The sequence below is a fragment of the Cottoperca gobio genome, chromosome 3, assembly GCF_900634415.1.
Source record: "Cottoperca gobio chromosome 3, fCotGob3.1, whole genome shotgun sequence".
In the NCBI taxonomy this organism is placed as follows: domain Eukaryota; kingdom Metazoa; phylum Chordata; class Actinopteri; order Perciformes; family Bovichtidae; genus Cottoperca; species Cottoperca gobio.
In genome coordinates, this window is record NC_041357.1 from 8058695 (window position 1) to 8077516 (window position 18822).

General features: G+C 38.5%; 2 protein-coding genes across 2 annotated transcripts in view; both read left to right on the forward strand.

Annotated features, from left to right (window-relative positions):
* The first annotated feature begins 406 nt into the window (after positions 1 to 406).
* On the forward strand, positions 407 to 6282 carry LOC115004694 (macrophage mannose receptor 1-like). Its single transcript, XM_029426377.1, has 6 exons — positions 407 to 523; positions 828 to 995; positions 1659 to 1871; positions 3566 to 3792; positions 4114 to 4439; positions 5074 to 6282. Exons 2-6 carry the CDS (start codon positions 835 to 837, stop codon positions 5263 to 5265), a joined length of 1119 nt encoding a protein of 372 aa, XP_029282237.1. The 5' UTR covers positions 407 to 523; positions 828 to 834; the 3' UTR covers positions 5266 to 6282.
* Positions 6283 to 14317: 8035 nt separating this feature from the next.
* Positions 14318 to 18822, forward strand: part of LOC115006322 (lymphocyte-specific protein 1-like) — a 30998-nt gene continuing 26493 nt past the window's right edge. Inside the window, exon 1 of the mRNA XM_029428503.1 lies at positions 14318 to 14559. Coding sequence (XP_029284363.1) covers positions 14501 to 14559 — 59 coding nt within the window. The 5' untranslated portion in view covers positions 14318 to 14500. The remainder of the gene's footprint in view (positions 14560 to 18822) is intronic.

Genomic DNA, 18822 nt, shown 5'->3' on the forward strand with positions numbered 1-18822 from the left:
AAGTTACTTACTGGACTTTTCAGATTTGATTGTTATAGTCTCACTCGTCTGTCTGCTAAACTCGGCTCTTTCAGAAATTAATGTGATCAGAAAAATGTTTTTATTATGTTTTATTTTATTGTTCCATCCAGTTCAATATATCATGAGCAGTGATTTAGAACCGTGACTGAAATGTTGATTTTAAGCATCTTAGGAAGTCTTGATGGTACTTTGAACAGAACAATGATGCAGCAGTTTTATTTGCCTGCTTCCTGGTGTCTTTTGAGCAGAATATATCTATATTTTCCAGCTCTGTAGGTAAATCTCTGCTTCATTTGCCAACAGTCAAATGGTATCTGGAGATGGAGCAACAGGGAGGTGATAGTTGTTTTAAGTCTGTCTGCTAGTCAAATGATTGTTCTGATATGTGGAACTCAAAGTATTGAGATGTTCAGCTGCATGTTGGAGGCTCTTTGAGCAGCACCGGGTGATTCTAACTGGACACGTCGCAGCAAAAGAGATCGCAAAACAAGCATCAGGACAGGTAACTCCGTCTCAACACATTAACACTGGGACTCAGTCGAATGTTTGTTAAGGTGGTTGACAATGATTTAATTTGATTAGTGTCTATTGGTGGTTTTAATGGTCTTTTGCGATCAATGAATTCTTTGTTCTTTGTAAAAACATCAATATATTCACAGATATGCTTTGGTCTTTAGTCTGCATGAGACATGGAGAGATCCATGACTGCACTCATCTGCTGTGCAACTTTTGAAAAAATGTCATGTGTTAATTCTCACTATAAAAACAACAGCACAGCATGGTTCAATATGCTTTTTGTACGACAGAACTCTGATGATGATGAAGAGCGCCCTCTCAGGACCCTTCCTCCTCCTCCTCCTCCTCCTGCTCCTCCTCAGCAGTACTGTGTCTGGACTTGGATCAGTGGTGTCGAAATATTACAATTACATCCAAACTCATCTCACCTGGCAACAGGCTCAAAGCTACTGCAGGGAGTGAGGCTTTACTTTTTTTATTCACATAGCTAATAGTAGTTAGAATTTGTAATTGGGATTATACAAAGTAAAGCTTGAATGTAACACTTGAAACTAAATAGAATTAAAACGTGCAGGGGATCACCAAAGTCGGTACCATTCATCCTCTTGGAACCATGAATGTTGTTCTAAATTCCATGCCAGTGAAATTTATTGACGTTGAGGACCGACCAACACTTTGGTTGAGACGGAAATATTACACCATTTGTTGGATAGATTCAGAATATATTTACAGACATTTATGGTCCTCAAGCAGGACCTCAGAAATAACTCAACTATTGAAAGGATTTCCAGGAAATTTGGCACAAACATGCATCCCTCCCTTAGGCATGAATTCTAAAAACTTTGGTGATACAACAACTTCTCATTTAGCGCTGTCATTCGGTAAAAATTAAATCTGTCAAATGTATAACTTGTTAGTATATTTTTCTGATGTATATAAAAAACCCTTTTTTATGACCAAATATGTGCAAAACTAATGACTAATTCCATCAGCCTCAGCTGCCCTTATTGTCTAGTGATAATTAGAAAATGTTAGAATGTGAATCGTCCTCTAGCGTTTTGTTTTAAATAATTAGTATTTGTCGTTGCAAATAAAACCTTTTTTCTTTTCTTTACTTTAAGCTCAACTTACTACATTGACTTGGCCATCATCTATAGGCAGTCAGATGAAGACCTTATGTACATGAAGACATATAGTGCATGGACCGGCCTGCACAAAGAGCCATCCAACCGTTGGATTTGGTCTAATGAAGAAATTTTTTCATGGAACCACTGGGCACAAAACGAGCCAAACAACGGCGGAAGATGTGCTATCGTCTATTCCAGCAATCAAAGGTAATGGTAGACTGTTCTTTCCCTGTTTTAAAGACTACAATGTTTTTTCAAGTTAAGCAGATTATATATTATATTATACTGTAGGTATTTTTACATTTTGTCAAGCAGCCCCAAGACTACATTCTTTAAGGTTAAACAGTTGTATCTGTTGTTGTCAAAGTTATTGTAGTGTGGTAGTGGAGGCGTGAGTCCTAATTGTCTTAACAATCTCATTTTCACAACATACGGAAATGGATGGCTGCCAGGAGTGTGGCGGTCAAGAGAGCTCAGTGCACTGCAACGTAAAGGCCTAATATCTACCTTCTAATAATGAGCGTCGGGATCTTCATAAACACAACGTTATCTGCCAAAGTTGGAACAGTTGTGGTTAGATTGACATGGAGATTTCTTTATCTGTGTTTTTGTCTGTGCTCTTCTTACAGAATCCGGTTTTCACATAGAAGCAATTTGCCTTGGTGTTTTAGTCACAATAAACATAGTAAGAGGAAAGAAGAATGAACTAGTGCTGCAAGTTAAAGGTGCAATTGATAACGTTCAGTAACTAGAGGTTACTAGAACTAGTTACTAGACTCCCCTCCAACTTCCATTGCGTTCATGTCAAAAGACTGAGGTTGCCAGTTTGATGCACAACCTGCATATTTCATAGAAAGTGTCGGTGTAGATTCCCAGTTAGTTAACTAGCAAACCTTAGCTTTAGCTTACCTGTTCAAGAAGAAAAGCGGCCGCCTCTGCGTGGCTTTTCAACCACTAAAACCTCTTCAGCTGACTCAAACAAGCAAAAGCAGAACTAACGTTCACCCTGGTCTTGTTCCTCCTTTTGTAAATGAGCACTAGGAATTAGAAGCGATTCCAGGCGCATACCGCCATAACGTTTTTTACACATTATTTGGCAACTACATAGCTGACGACACAGACATACCACGTAATACCAACGTCGTTATACTATTGGCTCACAAGACTTGTTAGCAAAGGCACTGGTGGTAACCAGACGTCAGATATCTTACACAGGTAAACAAAGCATTAATTTCAGACCCACATTTTAACATTTTTAATAATGAAGTCCCAATCTTCATTTCTCTTCATGTTTATTCTGCACCTTTTCAAAAGCTTTGAGGGTGTATTTTATTTTATTTTATAATATTCGTCATCAATAACCTTTAAGCATTTTTAAATATAATGGAACATGTTGATATTCCTTTCAATATTCTGATTGTGTAACTTGATATCATTGGAGATATTAGCTAGACACTTACAGAGTTCTTCTGTTTTGAGTCCCAAGGTTTTGTATGACTTGCAGTGTTTCGGTATTGGCTTGTATTTTTTTGTGATTCCATTGTGTTTGTAATGCTGCAAATCTGTTGTCAAATTGGTGAGTGCGTTTCTTTGTTTTCTTGTGTTTTGTTTATTTGTATGTGTCTTCTTAAGTTGCAGCACATTGAGCTCACTTGGCCTTCATATATGAGAGTAGGGACAGCACTCAAATATTCTTGATTTGATTTGGAAATTGGTCAGTAGTAGTGCAAACGTTTTGTTTTTTGTAGAAAATAGGCTAAATAATCAAAAACAACAATATGGTCCTAATATGACTAACAGTCAACTGTAAACACCTTTTGAATACTTTTTTCCAAAAGGACAAATTGGATTTATGTACCAACTTCTTCCTCTTTTTAATTCTTTTCATATTTCTCTTGAAGGTTTTATGACCGCAATTGTGGAGACTTCCTCTTCTTCTTCTGTCACAAGAAATACGGTCCCAGCTCTTTAAGATACACATTTATACCGCAGTCAAAGTCTTGGCTTGAAGCCCAGCAGTACTGCAGGGAAGTGTTCCATGATCTGGCAACTTTCAGAACTGACTCCGATCTGAACTTAGGTGTCGTTGAGCAGGACTTTCCAGTGTGGACTGGACTGCACAGAGATGGTAAAGACTAACAAAATTGCAACTTTACAGGATTTTCTGAACTATTTTTTTGTATTCAGTTATTTGAATATTATATCGAAGATGGCACCAAATCTGTCAGGTCACCCTTCCAAGTAGCTGAAGATGTTATAATCAACTTAATCTACCTCTTGAGACACATCGAAGGGAGTAAAAACACTGCCATGTTGTTGTTTATTAGTTTTTCTCTCTCAATACAGTTCAACCCTCCGTCCTTGTCCATAAAGCTGATGGTGGGATGGATAGTTGACAAAAGGTCAGACAGACAGACTCTCACCTCACGTTTCAAAATCTTTTCTGCAGGGGGAACATGGAGGTGGAGCACAGGGTTGTCAGAGTACAGAAATTGGGCATCGAGTGAGCCAGGGAACAACGGCGACTGTGTCTCCATCTCCTCTTCAGACAAAGAGATGGCTACCCAAAACTGCACCGCCAGGTTTCCCTTTGTCTGCTTCAGGGATAACCTGGTGCTGGTAAAGGAGAACAAGACATGGAGGGAGGCGCTGGAGCACTGCCGAGCCCTCAGTTCACCCTATTCCTCCAACCTTCGCTACGAGCTGTTGAGCGTGCAGCCTGGAGAAGACCACGAGTACGTGCTGAACAGGGTCATGGAGGCCGACACTGAGGAGGTGGGTTCATATCGAGTGATACATATAAGAAATGTTTTATAGGTCCTATGTGTTAAGGTATCATCACAATGATGCGCCCATGCATTTATACTCGTACATAAACATTTACAAATACAACCATACCCCTACATACAACCGTGCATGCATGAAAAAAATTACATAAAACAACAAAAAGGTCTCAATCTTTGTCTCACATTAATCATCGCTAACAGCCTGCTTTTCTTAAAATCCTGAGGATCACATGGATGTATTATGAGTACCGATTACTGAACTCTTAAGATGGTGCACATTTCTAAAAGCTTTTCAAGCAGTAAATACAACAAAAAACCTTTTTCCCTGCTTTGCTTCTGTGTTGTGCGGCATGCTGCATCTGCTCATTAGCATCTCCCAGTCTATAAACTTCACATAGAGATTACATCATGCAAATGAAAAAGCTTTTCTAGGCTCTAGGAATGTACAAATATCAAACTTTAATGGTTTGAAAATGAATAGTACAAAGAGTTATAATTGACCTTGTTTGCAGTTGGAGGTGTGCCGTCAAGTTTTATAGTCTCTTTTATAATGATGGTGTTCTGTGGGATAAAATGCTTTGTGGATAGCAGGTGGAGGTTCATTAGATGTTTCCTCTCTTTAGGTGTGGGCAGGCCTCCGTTTCCTGGCCGGTCATTGGCTGTGGGTGAACGGGGCGAGTATGTTGTACTCCGACCTGCCCCTCTGCCCACTCTTCACGCAGCACTGCGGAGTCTTATCCAAGAACAACACGGGCAGTGTGGAGATCACAGACTGTTCTGAGAAAAGGAACTTCCTGTGTTACAGCACATACTGACAACACCACCATCATCTGCATCAGAAGGGTCACTGCCAGAAGTTCAACAAGCGTGTAGGGTTTGAAAACATTGATGAAAAATGTATCTTAGGATAGAGTAACTTTGCAAATGTTTGATCAAACTTTATGATAAACTTTCTGAAATGTTATCTGTAAACTTTGACAAATCTTCTAACTCAGCTCTTTATGTAACGAGTGTGTCTCTCATAGAATTAGTCTTGTATCGGATCAGTAAAATATGGAGTGCAAATGTAGTAGGTAGTAGGTAATAGGTTTTACGTAGCTGATTATTCTTCAGTAAATATTAGTGTAGCGCAGACCAAAGGTTGTCCATGTATATGCGCAGCCCCAACTGCAGAGAGGGTCTCATGTTAAAGAGATAGTTCCCCCAAATAGAAATATTATTATGAAAAATGCTTTTTACATAAAAAAAAGGTCAATTAGAACATTTTAAATGGTACCTTGTAGATTATGTGACATTTGGCCTCATTCTTCCTTCTATCTTCCTAAATTTGTTCTCAAATTAGTTCCAAAACAGTTCCCTAGAAAGGTTGACGTCAAATTCATTACGTGTTCTAAAACCGCAGAACTGTTGGTACCTGTTGTCTTATAATGAGGAATCCCATAGATTGAAATTGAAGTGCCAGCCAGTTCATCCTAATAAGCAGGAAATCCACATAAAGGGGTATGAAACTTCAGGGCTGTGTGCACACACAGAACTTTAAAAGAAAAGTGAGAGAATAAAGTCAAGAAAACCTCAATAGTTCTGAGGTGGAGGTTCTTCTGTGTTTATTTATTTTAACAGATCATAATGCTTTGTGAAATATACTGTAATGAAAATGATAATGAAATATTATTGTATTATATTATACAACTGCAGAATTGAAGAAAAGTCATTAACCAATTATTTGTGCATACGTGTGTTCTTGAGTGTTTAGATTCTGTTCTTACCTAAAAACAAATCCCAAAATAAAAACATTGGTGAATGTCAGGACCTCTGTGAAAACTGTGTGAAAGAAATGACAGAGTACCGTTCTTAATAAATTACTTCTTGATAATGGTTAGTGAGTGAGGCCTAATGTTTGTGGGAATACATGCTGCTTAAACTGCTATTACACAAGTGGGAACAATTACATTACAAATGGCTGTTTTATTTTTCATGCTCTTTAAATATTTAGGATTCCTAATTAATAATTATACTAGTACCATGTTGCATCTTAACAATATGTTAAAATACAATAGGTGTTTGCTTTTGGCCCGTGCCCCACCATCAAGTTTCAGTTTTGGCCCTCCCAAGGGGAAATGTTTGGGCACCCTCGTACTTTTACTGCCACTAACTTTCACTTCCATTGTATTGTCTGGTCTTCATGGCTGAATGAGCTCAGAAAAACAGCCTGTTTACAGCTTTGTGACGATGCATTTTCCAGCTGATCCAAGAGGGTTTTTAAATTAAAATAAAGTTTATATAGCTTAAGAAGTAGTCCAAACATGTAAATGAACACTTTGTGGTATTTACTTCACAGGAAGGGTATGAAGTATGAAAAGTAAAGCTGTCAGATAAATGTAGTGGAGGTAAAAAGTACAATATTTATAGATATGTATATGTATATGTAGTGAATGAAAACACTCATTTGTATTTGACAGTACTACTAAATGTACTTAGTTATATTCCGCCACTGGAATTAATAATGTATAAAGTAATGCACATGATTACTGTTTAATTGCCATGAATGGAAACCAATGGTAAGCAAGAAAAACACATTGAAACATCAAAGGCACTAAGGATATAGTTTGGCAAGAGTCGAGTACACATAATAGGTTCTAAAGGACCTGCAACTAGCAGAAATTCCTGTATGTTATGTTTAAAGATTTTATTAAACTATTACAATATTTTTTTAGGTATGAATAAAGACTTCAGATTCATTGCAGACGTCATTGCAGATTCATCTAATGAGCATCTGGTCATTTGTTTCAGCAAGCATGTTCAGTTCATTAGATGACGGACTCTGGCTGCTGAGGCACTGAAAGAACATCCTTTCCCTCTCTCACTCTCACTCTCTCACTCTCACACACACGCACGCACGCACGCACACACACACACACACACACACACACACACACAATGCTAATGTTTTTCCAAAAATTTGAGTGCAAAACTAAGAAGTTGCAGTCAAACCAAGCGGCCAACAGAGATCTAATAAAATGTGAAACCTTCCAGCTCACACACAGTATATGGATTGTGTGGTTATATTGTCAGCAGCAAATCAGCTGTAGCTGTTTATTCGTTTATTAAGGAGTTACAGCTTAGTCTGGGTTTTTTAAAATTTCATTTCATTAGTGTTTAGAGATTTGGTGCAGAGAAATAAAAAAAAAAAGCGTCAAGATTAAAATGGATTAGAAGTTAAGCTGAAAATTGACTAAGTAGTTAAAGGAGCTGACTCATTATGTCATTGACCTTTGTAAAAGTTTATGCCAGAGTTTTGTTTTGTCTGTTGATGTAGATACAGACACTAGTCTACAGCTGCGTGATCTAACAGAGCGCCTCAGACCCCAATCTGGTCCTGCATCGCTGTCAGAAGAAACCCAAACATTTCAGTCACTCCGGCATTCTTCAAATGTATTACAGAAGAAATCTTAACAAATGATCAGGTGGTAACAAGAATAGGAGTCTACGGCAAACGGCAACCTCTGGGTCTAAAAAGTGAAACCAATGCGGAAGTTCCTTAAATCTGCATTTTCTCTGATATCCAGAAGGGGGCGCCTCCACTGGTTTGCAAATAGAAGTCAGATTGTGTAGAAGTCTATGAAAAAATGACCGTACTTCTCACTTTATTCATGTATTTATGTTCTCAATCACTAGTTTCAAGTCTTCAATACAGCATGATGTTCATTTAGTAAATTCTGGTCCCATTTAGAGTAAAATAGACGATAAAGCAGTGTATGCTTTAGGGCAGTGATCTTCACTATGTTTTACATGAGAGCAACATTGATAGGACAAAGTCAATAAGAGAGCCACTTTCTTTTCCAGTCATAAAAAGCCTGTCTGCTTATTAATCTGTCATCCCACCCAAAACATACAATATGCAATGTAGTCAACCAATACATTCATCAAAAGCAGGATTACCTTAATAATAATAATAATAATAATAATAATAATAATAATAATAATAATAATAATAATAAAATAATAATTACTTAATTACCTTAAAACAATATTTCTGCTGAAGCCAAAAACAGTCTTTCTGAGACTGAGAAGGTTTTTTTTGCCCGAAACAAAATCCATGTGATCTCAAAAGATGCCTCAGTTCAGCTGTATTAGTTGTCCTGTGTATGAGCCTTTGAAATGGTGTATGAGCCAGAAACAGAAGAGGAAAGCTGCTCTATTTTTGTTTTTCCTAATTTCTCTTCCAGGTGCGTAAATTTTGTTGAATTTTGGATGCGTCGTTTGGAAATGCGACTCCAAATGACTTCACTTGAAACCAGAGCGGGTCTGTTTGTACATTAAGCACGAAGGGTTCGTGGAGGACAAATACAAATTCCTCTGTTCACTTGTCTTGAATTTTCCTTTGCTCGTCTTGTGTGGCTCGTACCTTTCTTTTTTTAACGGGAGCAGCCAAGCTAACGCGAGTATGAAGTGCAAGGTTGGTCATAATATTATCCAATTTAAATGCTCCAATTTAGCGATATAAATGATTTTTTTAGCAAATATCCATATTCATAAGCATGCTTATGTTAACATATTTGTAATGAGCTTAAGTTGATTTATTTCTATACTAGCCCACCACGTATCTACCCGTCCAAGAGCACATTCACCATTGTAGTGCTGACAGACCACCAAAACGGGCAACTCCGCAGTGAGTCAGTGTTCCGCTGAGCAAGTTTAAATATCTTGTTTCTCGTCTATATTAGCATCTTTTATCAATTATTATTATCAATTATTTGTAGGCTAATAGAGCAGACACTTTCAGTGTTCTAATGTGTTATATGTAATAGCCCTGCTTGTTTTTAGTGTTTTTATAAACTCTGTATTGACTCCATAATCATATCTATCACCCCTTTATTTAGCCCCGTGAGCCAATTAAAGCTTGGCGAGCCGCAGGAGGCTCGCGAGCCGCGCAATGAGTAACACTGCTTTAGGGTGTGGCCACCTTGTGATTGAAAGGTCACTTTCACACGTTCTTAGTGTGTTTTTAATTCACAAAACCTTTTGGTCACCTAAAAATGTCGTGATCAGCGTTTGGTTGTATTTTGCTCCACCCTCCGTGTCACACCTGGTTGCAAAAAAACAACATGGGGAAGGCCAGAAGGCCAAACGGCTTCAAAACCGCAGTTCACATCAGGTGTCGGGTGGGTGAAAAGTAACAGAAACAACATGAATAACTTGAACAGAGAGGGGGTGACTTCCATGCAGGACTCCTTTAGATGAGTGACAGTGGTTTTGTTTGCACCTTTTGTTGCAACAAAGATTGCCTTCTATCCAGTGAGTTCTTATTTTCCACACTCTTCCTGAAACACATTTAATGACAGGATGTTACAACCGTGCATCAATCAATTATTACATCCAAACAAAGATGCAATCCTGAGTCAATGTTTCCTTTCCAAGCTACATTTCACCTCCAACAAGCTTTCTACGATTAGCTCTTGAATGCTCCTACTTGACGTCACTCATATTGAATCCATTCCCTCATCTGTCTGGATCGGATCGGCAGCGTCTGCTTTCCTGCTTGTGACGCCGTCTTTATGGGACAGCTGGCAACGTTTACCTCAGTGAGAGAGACTGTTTTGGCTCAGAGAAGAGAACAGAGCTGCAACCTTCAGTCTGAAGCTCAGACGGATGTTTTCAAATTGTATAGTAAACTCATTGAACAGCAACATACCTGTCAATCTAGCTGAGATTAAACATTTGATTTCACAAGGAACCGAGATACAATGCAGAGGCAGCATGAAGGCAAACAAAGACAGTGGTGAGAGCAGAGGCAGGTTCACTCCAGGTGACATGAGCTGAGAAGACACATCTGCTTGAGTTGAAAATGTTTCAACTTTAAGCAAGAAATAAATTATGATGCAACAAAATGATAAGCCAGTCGGCCATATCTACAAAATAAACTAATGCTAATCCCGTTTGTAACAATGACTCATCTGTAAAGCTCTAATTTATAATGGATAAAGATGTAAAGGGATTACTTTAGGCATATTTTTATAAAAAACCAAGAAGCATTGCAAAACTTACAAATATAATAATACATTTTATTTTATAGGCATCTTTCATGGCACTCAAGGACACCGTACAGAACATAAGGTTAAAAACAAGGAACAAACAAGCAACAAAACAAAGTCAGACAGTCATTCACAAACAAAAAATATATGCACTGTTTTTCACCATATGAGTGCTTTTAGTGTGAAGCAGCAGCTTTACATTAACAGTAATTTAATACAGATCTGATACAGATGTAGGAGAGTGAGCATTAACAGTAAGGCTGTTAAAAAATACACTTGGTTACATGCATCCTATATATAATATATAGGGAGATTATTACTGAATGTAAAAAAAATCTAATGGCTATTGCAGAAAATGTTCAATTTCACTTTAAAGTATGGAATTATTGTTGGGGTCGCTATCGCAAAGACAACCAGATCTTTTTCAGTTTTCCTCAGAGCTACCAACAACTCAGGACACACTGCATTTGTTTCCAAACAAATTGTCCGACTAAGACGTTGATAACATGTTTTCTGTCCTTTGATTTTAAAATGAGCAAGAACATTTATCTGCTTGTTGATATATTGTTAAGGCCCTGTCACACATATCCGTATGACAGAAACCTATGCCGGCGCATACGAAAATTTGTCATAGTCCAAATACGTCCAGCTTTTCATCGGATCGGAAAAGTGAACATATACAGATACACATGTCTAACCTATTGATAGAGTATCACTTACTAATACAAAATGTATCAGACGAATACCCAACGAATGCATAACGTATACAAAAATATGGTGTATACAAAATATTGGCAACACGCTGGTTTACGTAGATATAGGGTAAGGTATAAGTAGTATTCGTTAAGAGCATGCGGTGCCAGACGCTCTGATACGTTTTAAATAAGTAAGTGATACGCTATCAATAGGTTTGACATACGTATAATAATTTGTTATGTATTCGTTATGTATTCGTTATGTATACGTCAGCTACAACACCGCTGTGGAAAAGTTGGATGTATTTGGACTGACCAATTTTGAGCTACTTTTCATATACGCCAGCATGTTTCTGCCATACGGAACTGTGTGACAGGGCCGTATGTCTGGCGTGTTCGGCGTGTCGTCTGCGTCCTTCAAACGATCACAACTTACCCTTAATTTATATCAACCTATTGCCAATATTTCGTATGCGCCGGCATACGTTTCTGTCATACGGATATGTGTGACAGGGCCTTTAGCAACATGGCAACCACTACCAGTCTGGCTAACTTACTATCCAAAGCAAGAACAACCGTAAGAAAAGAGTAAAGTACCCTGTAGTATAAATAAGTAGACAGGTCTTGTTACTTGCTGATCTAGCTTAGTAGAAAGAAAGTTTTTTATCACTCTCCCTCTTCACCATCTTTGCCTCCTCAGACTCCTGGTTACTGGACTCTTAATGATTATTCACTTTGAGTGTAGGCCTTACCTACTTACTGATAGAAGCAAGTATCAAGGGAAAATGACCAAATTAGCACAATCTGTAAGTTGGGCAGGCAAAATGCTCACCCCTGAAACACTCCTGGTGTGGTACACCGCTTTGTGGAGGACGGAGCTGGAACGCAGCGTATCTGCGCCCGGTGGAATCCATACGTTAGCAAAAGTTCTGTGGCAGTCTGTGTATATGTCGAGTGCTTTTATTGTGAAATGGAGATCACGACCCCGAGTGAGGTTTAAAGTGAACCAATCTAAACGCCTATGGTGTCATTATTCTACAGCCATTACATCATGCAATCAAAATGTACTTTATAATGATAAGTTAAAACAAACATGTTATATATTTCCACTTTAAGGATTATAACTTTTCTTTTTAGGATAGTTTGATTAGTAGTTTGTCACTGTCCCAAGTATTTACTGTTAATTCTGGGTTAGTATTGGACAATTTCAGACGATGTGCACTTACAAATCTATAAGAGGCTGTGAATATTACATGCAACTGTAATGTATAAGACTATTGATTATCAACAAATGCATATCAGCCATGCAGTTTTCCCAGGACTGTGTGAGTTGTGTTTTCCTGTTTTAACACTCAGAAACTCTCTTTAAACTGAACTCCTCCTTTGGGGGAAACATTGGAGAAAGTGTTGAAGTTGGCTGCCGGGGCGGCGCCTCCCACCGTCACCATCAGCTTCATGCCGAGCTGTTACGACAGTCAGTCTGTGTTAAGTGCTGTGGGAGTGTTGCCGTGGAGACCGTTTTGTGGAGTGTTTCAAGCTCCTGTGGGATTTTGGGGGTGGGTGAGCAAAAGAGTGTGTGTGTGTGTGTGTGTGTGTGTATGTGTGTGTGTGTGTGTGTGTGTGTGTGTGTGTGTGTGTGTGTGTGTGTGTGTGTGTGTGTGTAAATCAGTGTTGGCTTGAGATGCCTGTGTGACCTAATGCACATCTGCGTGTGTAGGACTGATAGACGGAGAGAGATTTTAAAGAGAAAAGTTCCACTTCTGTGTTTGTGTTTGTGGTTGTTATCGAGCCCTGGTGCTCTGACAGTGAGGAGACTGAGTATTTGGAGCTGGACGGTCAGATCAGCTCGTCGCCTCCAGCAGCTGCTCCTGTTCTGAGCTGCCATATCTTATTCATACCTGCGGAACAGTAACCAGATCCAACAAAACTCACTATTCTTTCAGCCTGGTTCTCAGCCTGCTGCTGCTCATATTTGAGTTTTATGCACCATGGCTTCTTCTTTAATCTACATTTCTCATTTCAAGTTATCTGCTGTTGATGTTTTTATGCAGTACACTCTTTCTATGATCAATCTGTTTTACTTGGGCTTCATTTGTGTTTATTTCCAGTACAATAAAGATAGAGAAAAAAGTTTAAGGTGTACTCTTATTAAACAACAAGTCTATACAATAAAATAAAAAGATCTTACACATTTCTGCCATTGTTTTAGTTTATTGCATTAATTTGTCACAGATCATGTACAAAACAATCTCTCTTTCTTCTTCTTTTCTGTTGAAAAGTGAGATTTCTAACCCGGTTTGCCTACGTTGCCCGCTGGCCCAGCTCTGACACAACGCCGACGCGCTCTCCGCAAGCAACCCCTCTGTCCCCCGCCCCCCCTCTCCCAGTGGTCTAAGGCTACTTTGCAAGCCAACACTACCCAGGTGCTCTGAGCTTGCACAGCTAACTGAGCTGACAGCTAACTAACTGATGACAGATGACAGTTACTGTTAGCAGCAGTTAGCGGTTAGCGGTTAGCGTCACTTTTGCACCAAGTCACACCTTCTTGCATAGATTGTATGACCTATTCATCAAAGTTATACAGTGCAAGAACAGCCGTATGGAGCGCAGATTGGGACTGACAGAGGCACTATTCTCCTTATTAAAGTCATTACAATGATTTTGAAGCTCTTTTTTTTTAGGTAAAATAGTTACATAATGTTGCTTCAGCAGTCAGAACAGAACATTTCCAATCTGGTCACTTTCTAGAAATATAGATACATTTATTGTTTTTGTTGAAAAAACCACAACAAAGGAGAAGACTGCATTTCACAGTCATTGTTGCATTTTTAAAGCGCAGTGAGGGGCAGTGGGGTTGCGTTTTTCTCTTTTCTCTCTATAACAAGCCAGAGTCTCTAAATGTGTTGAGAAGACGACTGCATACAAACACTCACTGTGTCACTCCCTCACAATATGAATATGTACAATATATGTAAATATAATACTGTCACTGATCCACTGTTATGATATCATCTTACTTTCCCCCTGGGTGAGTCACATGACCCCTGTTAGGGTGAGAGAGGGGGGGGTCAAAACGCTTCAATGAAAACCACATGGAGGGAGGAGAGAGCTGCGACCAAACAGAGAGAGAGAGAGAGAGAGAGAGAGAGAGAGAGAGAGAAAGGCCAACATGAGCCACAAAGACACACGAAGAAGAACAAGAGAGCAGCTGTAGAGAACATCTAAGCCTCCAGGACCAGAACCAAGGTCAGACCCAGGACCAGAGGCTGCTTGACGACCAGCATCAGAACCCGGCCCACAGACCAGGAGCGGACCAGTCCACAATGTCAGAGTCCATCAGAAGAAAAAGCTCCAGCCGACAGCTCCTGCAGAACCTCATCAGGTGAGAGACACATGCTTTTAACATATGATGATGACAGATTTATAATTTTTTTACTCGTACCTGCTGGATGAAATTAAACAAAAAATGTAAATGTAATAAATTAAATTAGCTAAAGGCGTGCTCTGTGGAATTTGATAAATTGTCACCACTCAGGAATGTATGTTTTAGATCAACAGCTTTAATCCTGTCATCAAAAAATAATAAATAAAAATAACTATACTTTTTTTATATAAAACTTACTATCTTCTGTATTGTGCTGTATTAATAGTTGAATCTATCTATCTACCCGTCAGTCTGTTCGTAAAATGTAGGACTTGTCTATTGATACGTTTGATACTGTTAATACTTGTAACTGTAAAGCATCCGACAGAATACTTATTTTATAATAGAATAATATATTGAAACTAATATTCCTCAACTTTTATAAACCACAAATGGAAAGCAAATGTTTATGTCTTCCCACTTGTTTTAATGTGTGCAATTATTTAATTTAGGAGAAGTTAAGTCGTAACGAGGAGTATGTTTAGGAGTAGGTGTGGGTAATTGGCAGGTTGCTTTGACTGAGCCTCTCACAGCTAGCCTTGGTGGTTGTCACTTGCTCTTTGCTCAAAATTTTGATGTTCTGTCTCCTGTAAAAAAAACAAGATGACATCAAGCGGGGGTAAAACCCAAAACCCAGGCTCATAGTTACTCTAATTATTGTAAGAGGAGGATGTTTTTGGCATTAGCTCTTGTCAGAAAATGTGTCTTTTTCTAGAACTGTAATTGGGAAGGGTGATTGTTTGCTTATATCTGTACTTTAATTTTAAATTTATTATCCCTGAAGGTAAATTTGTCTGCCTGCCAGATTTAACACAGAACACACAAACTTGAACACTAAACATTGAAATATATAAATTAAATTATGTAAACCATTTACTTAAAATATGTTTTAAAAAAGTATGCTAAAGACGCCCACATAAGCAGAAAACAATAAATGTACATTAGTGAAAGAATTACTTACTTATATATTTACCTTGACCTTGTCATAAAACTTGATTATCACTGGTTAAAACAAGATCACCATCATCACTCACATATTATATAGACGTCCGATGATCAGCTGACTCATCCTGAGCAGTTAATAGTTTGACGGCATGAGAGACTTGACCTACTTATAAATGTGGAGGGATCACATTCTGCAGAAAACATGTTGTGTCATATTTACCGCTTCTTACAATCTTTGTAAATCACTGAAACAATAAAAATCCAAACTAGGAAAAATGCTGTAGCTACATTTACATTATAACAAATGAAGTTGGTTTCTGAACACTGAACGAGAAATGCATCGACGCTGTACTCACGAGAAAAATGAAGGTGTTTTCCATTCATTTGAATACAGTCAGAGATTGGTGTCATGTCTATTAGAAAATTGCAGCTTAAAGCATTTCTGCATTTGCCTCAGTATTAGCATGCAGTGGTTGTGAAGGGTTAAGAAGGGTATACTGTATTCTTTAATAGAGAACAATAAGGGACCTAGAATCAAACCATGCGGAACACCAGACAAAAGATGAGCAGAGAACAAAGATACAGAAGACGAGACCAAGCTCTACGATCCGGTTGAGCCTATTTCAAAGGCTCCGGCTGATACCTGTTGTCAGAGGTGATTGTAATGAATGCAAGGCTGAGTTCAAGAACTGCTACACAGGTCCACCGTCAACATCATCTGTCGGCTTTTAAATTATTAATAATCCGTTTTAACTGACAGGTTGTACGACTCATATATGCTTGCAAAGTACCCTAATAACGTTTTTCTTCACAAAATGTGTTTTTTCCCAAGTCATTTGGTTTCCAGAGTTTCACACCCACCTCATGAATCAAGCTGTGTTACTCATGAACCACTTAAGTAATGTGTGATGGATTGCGGATGTCCGGTTGTTACTGCTTTTATTGAATGGAGTCGTTTGCAGTCCTGTATGATATTTTTAGATGCTTTACTTTTATTAGGCACTGCAGCCACGTTCTTGCATAGCCCTCCTTTCTCATATTGTTGCCGATTTCCTCAAAAATGGCTTCATTCTTTTTTATGTTTTTTCTTCATTCTGTAACTGCTCTGAAGTTATTAAAGCACTGTGGTACGACACCAGTGTGCAAAGAGGTGTCGTACCACAGTGCTATAAGACATGGGCCTCAGCTAGTGGCAGTGGTTGGCAAGTGGTCTGGCTGATTGGATTCAAATGCGAACTGCATACTTAAATTGCACTAAATAACATCTTTAACTACAAAATCTACCCAAAGGCACTTCCGCTTATTAATTTTTTTTACTCCACTACATTTATTTGACAGTTACAGTTGCTACTTAATTTGCAAATAGAGATTTTAAAAACCTATGAGTACAGTACCTACCTGCTCCCCCACTTAATACTCCCTCTTAAGAAGGATGGTGGAGGCTCTATAATTTGTCTATCATTACAATATATTTCAATTCAAGCCCCTTTAATTGTATCCTTTCGTTCACCTTTGTACTCTGTTACTATTTAGTTCTCCGTCTGAGTCATCATCTCTAACAGGCACAAGGAGCCTAATTTAATGTGTTGTTTTCTATATTTGCTTCACTCTCCTAACTACTGTTCCTCATCATCAGTGAGGTTCTTGTTTCCTCAGTGATCAGTGGAACATTGCTGTGTGACTTCACTATGAAAATGACACTGAGCTCGGAGTTCAATGGCTTCTTTTATGGCTGCAACTTTCTTAATGGCCATGACATCATCTGGCTGAGTCCTGAACCCCCTCCTGCTCAACTACACACACACACACACACACACACACACGCACACACACACACACACACACACACACACACACACACACACACACACACACACACACACACGTACACACACAAAGAGCATGCAGTTCCCCAGGCCTCCATTGCCTCATTGTGTAAATGGTGGAAAAAGTGATGCGTAATAGACAGATTTCTCCCATAATTTGCTCGTTTCACATTTATGCTTCACAGGATCAAGTTAAATCACCCAGCAGACTCTGAAGGTACCTGGAAGTACAGACTGTCCTGCAGAGACAATACCCTGCAACAGCAATTATTCACTGTGTGAATAAAACAGACATGCATCATCTACAACTACTATACTTAGTGATTCCCTACATTAAACACATAATGCCTTTTGGTGGAGGGCAGTTACTTGTTGCCCTCAGCTGTCAGCATATCATTTGTCATCACTGGAAGGTTTTCCAGCTCCCTGTTCAGAGATATTTACAGAACTCCCAATGTCCAAAAATATTATTTTTTTCATCTTGTGTGCACAAGCAACCATGTCTCCTAGAAAGTTTATAGCACTATAAGCAGCACTAAATTGATTCGGCAATTACACTGTGGTGTCAAACATAACCGCTGCCTGGATTACGTTCAGAGATGTTTTTAGTGAATGAAAAACTACCGCACTTGAGTCACAGAGAGGTGGTCAGGGTGGATGGAGGGCGTGCAAAGCTCAGGACTTTAACAACAAAGTGCATCCAGAATCTTGTCTGTAGTTAGGTTTGGCATACAAGCACTTTGGTTAGGTGAGGAAAGGATTGTGATGACGACTAAACAAATTATAAACATGTTGTCATCACTGTTGTCATACTGCTGATTTGTATTAAACCAGACTATGATCTTCCCATAACTTTAACTAAGTACTGTCAGTGCCAAAACATATTAATACAAATGAATAGGTTATCAATAAACATATTTACTGATCCTTTCAGAATCAGCATTTTTGCCCCTTTTTTAATATGAAAATGAAATCACATCATTAACAGCATTTTCTCATTTTGTTACGTAATCAGTTTTTAAATGTATTTGCTGTTGCAAATGAAATAAATATAAACAGACAGGCAATATATTTAGTCATTATCTGCATATGTTTTTATCTTTTTTTATACAAAATCTCTATTTTGATAATAAAATAATAACTTGAACAAGGTCCATCTTATGCACACAAGATAATACGTTGTCTGCATTAATAATATCTTCAACTTATTATTTTAAGTGAGGAGTAAAATATATATAATTTGTAGTAATCGGCTTAATAAACATGCAACACTAGCGATAAAGGTCCTTTAAGGATTTCAAACTCCTTCCCTTTGTTGCATTTCAGGCTGCGATGATGAGGTCCAGACAATCGAACTTCATCCCCAGTTGATCCAGTTCCCCCAACAAATGGCATGAGTGAGAAACCAAAACATCCATATCATCTCACATCAAATTGATTTACAGAAACT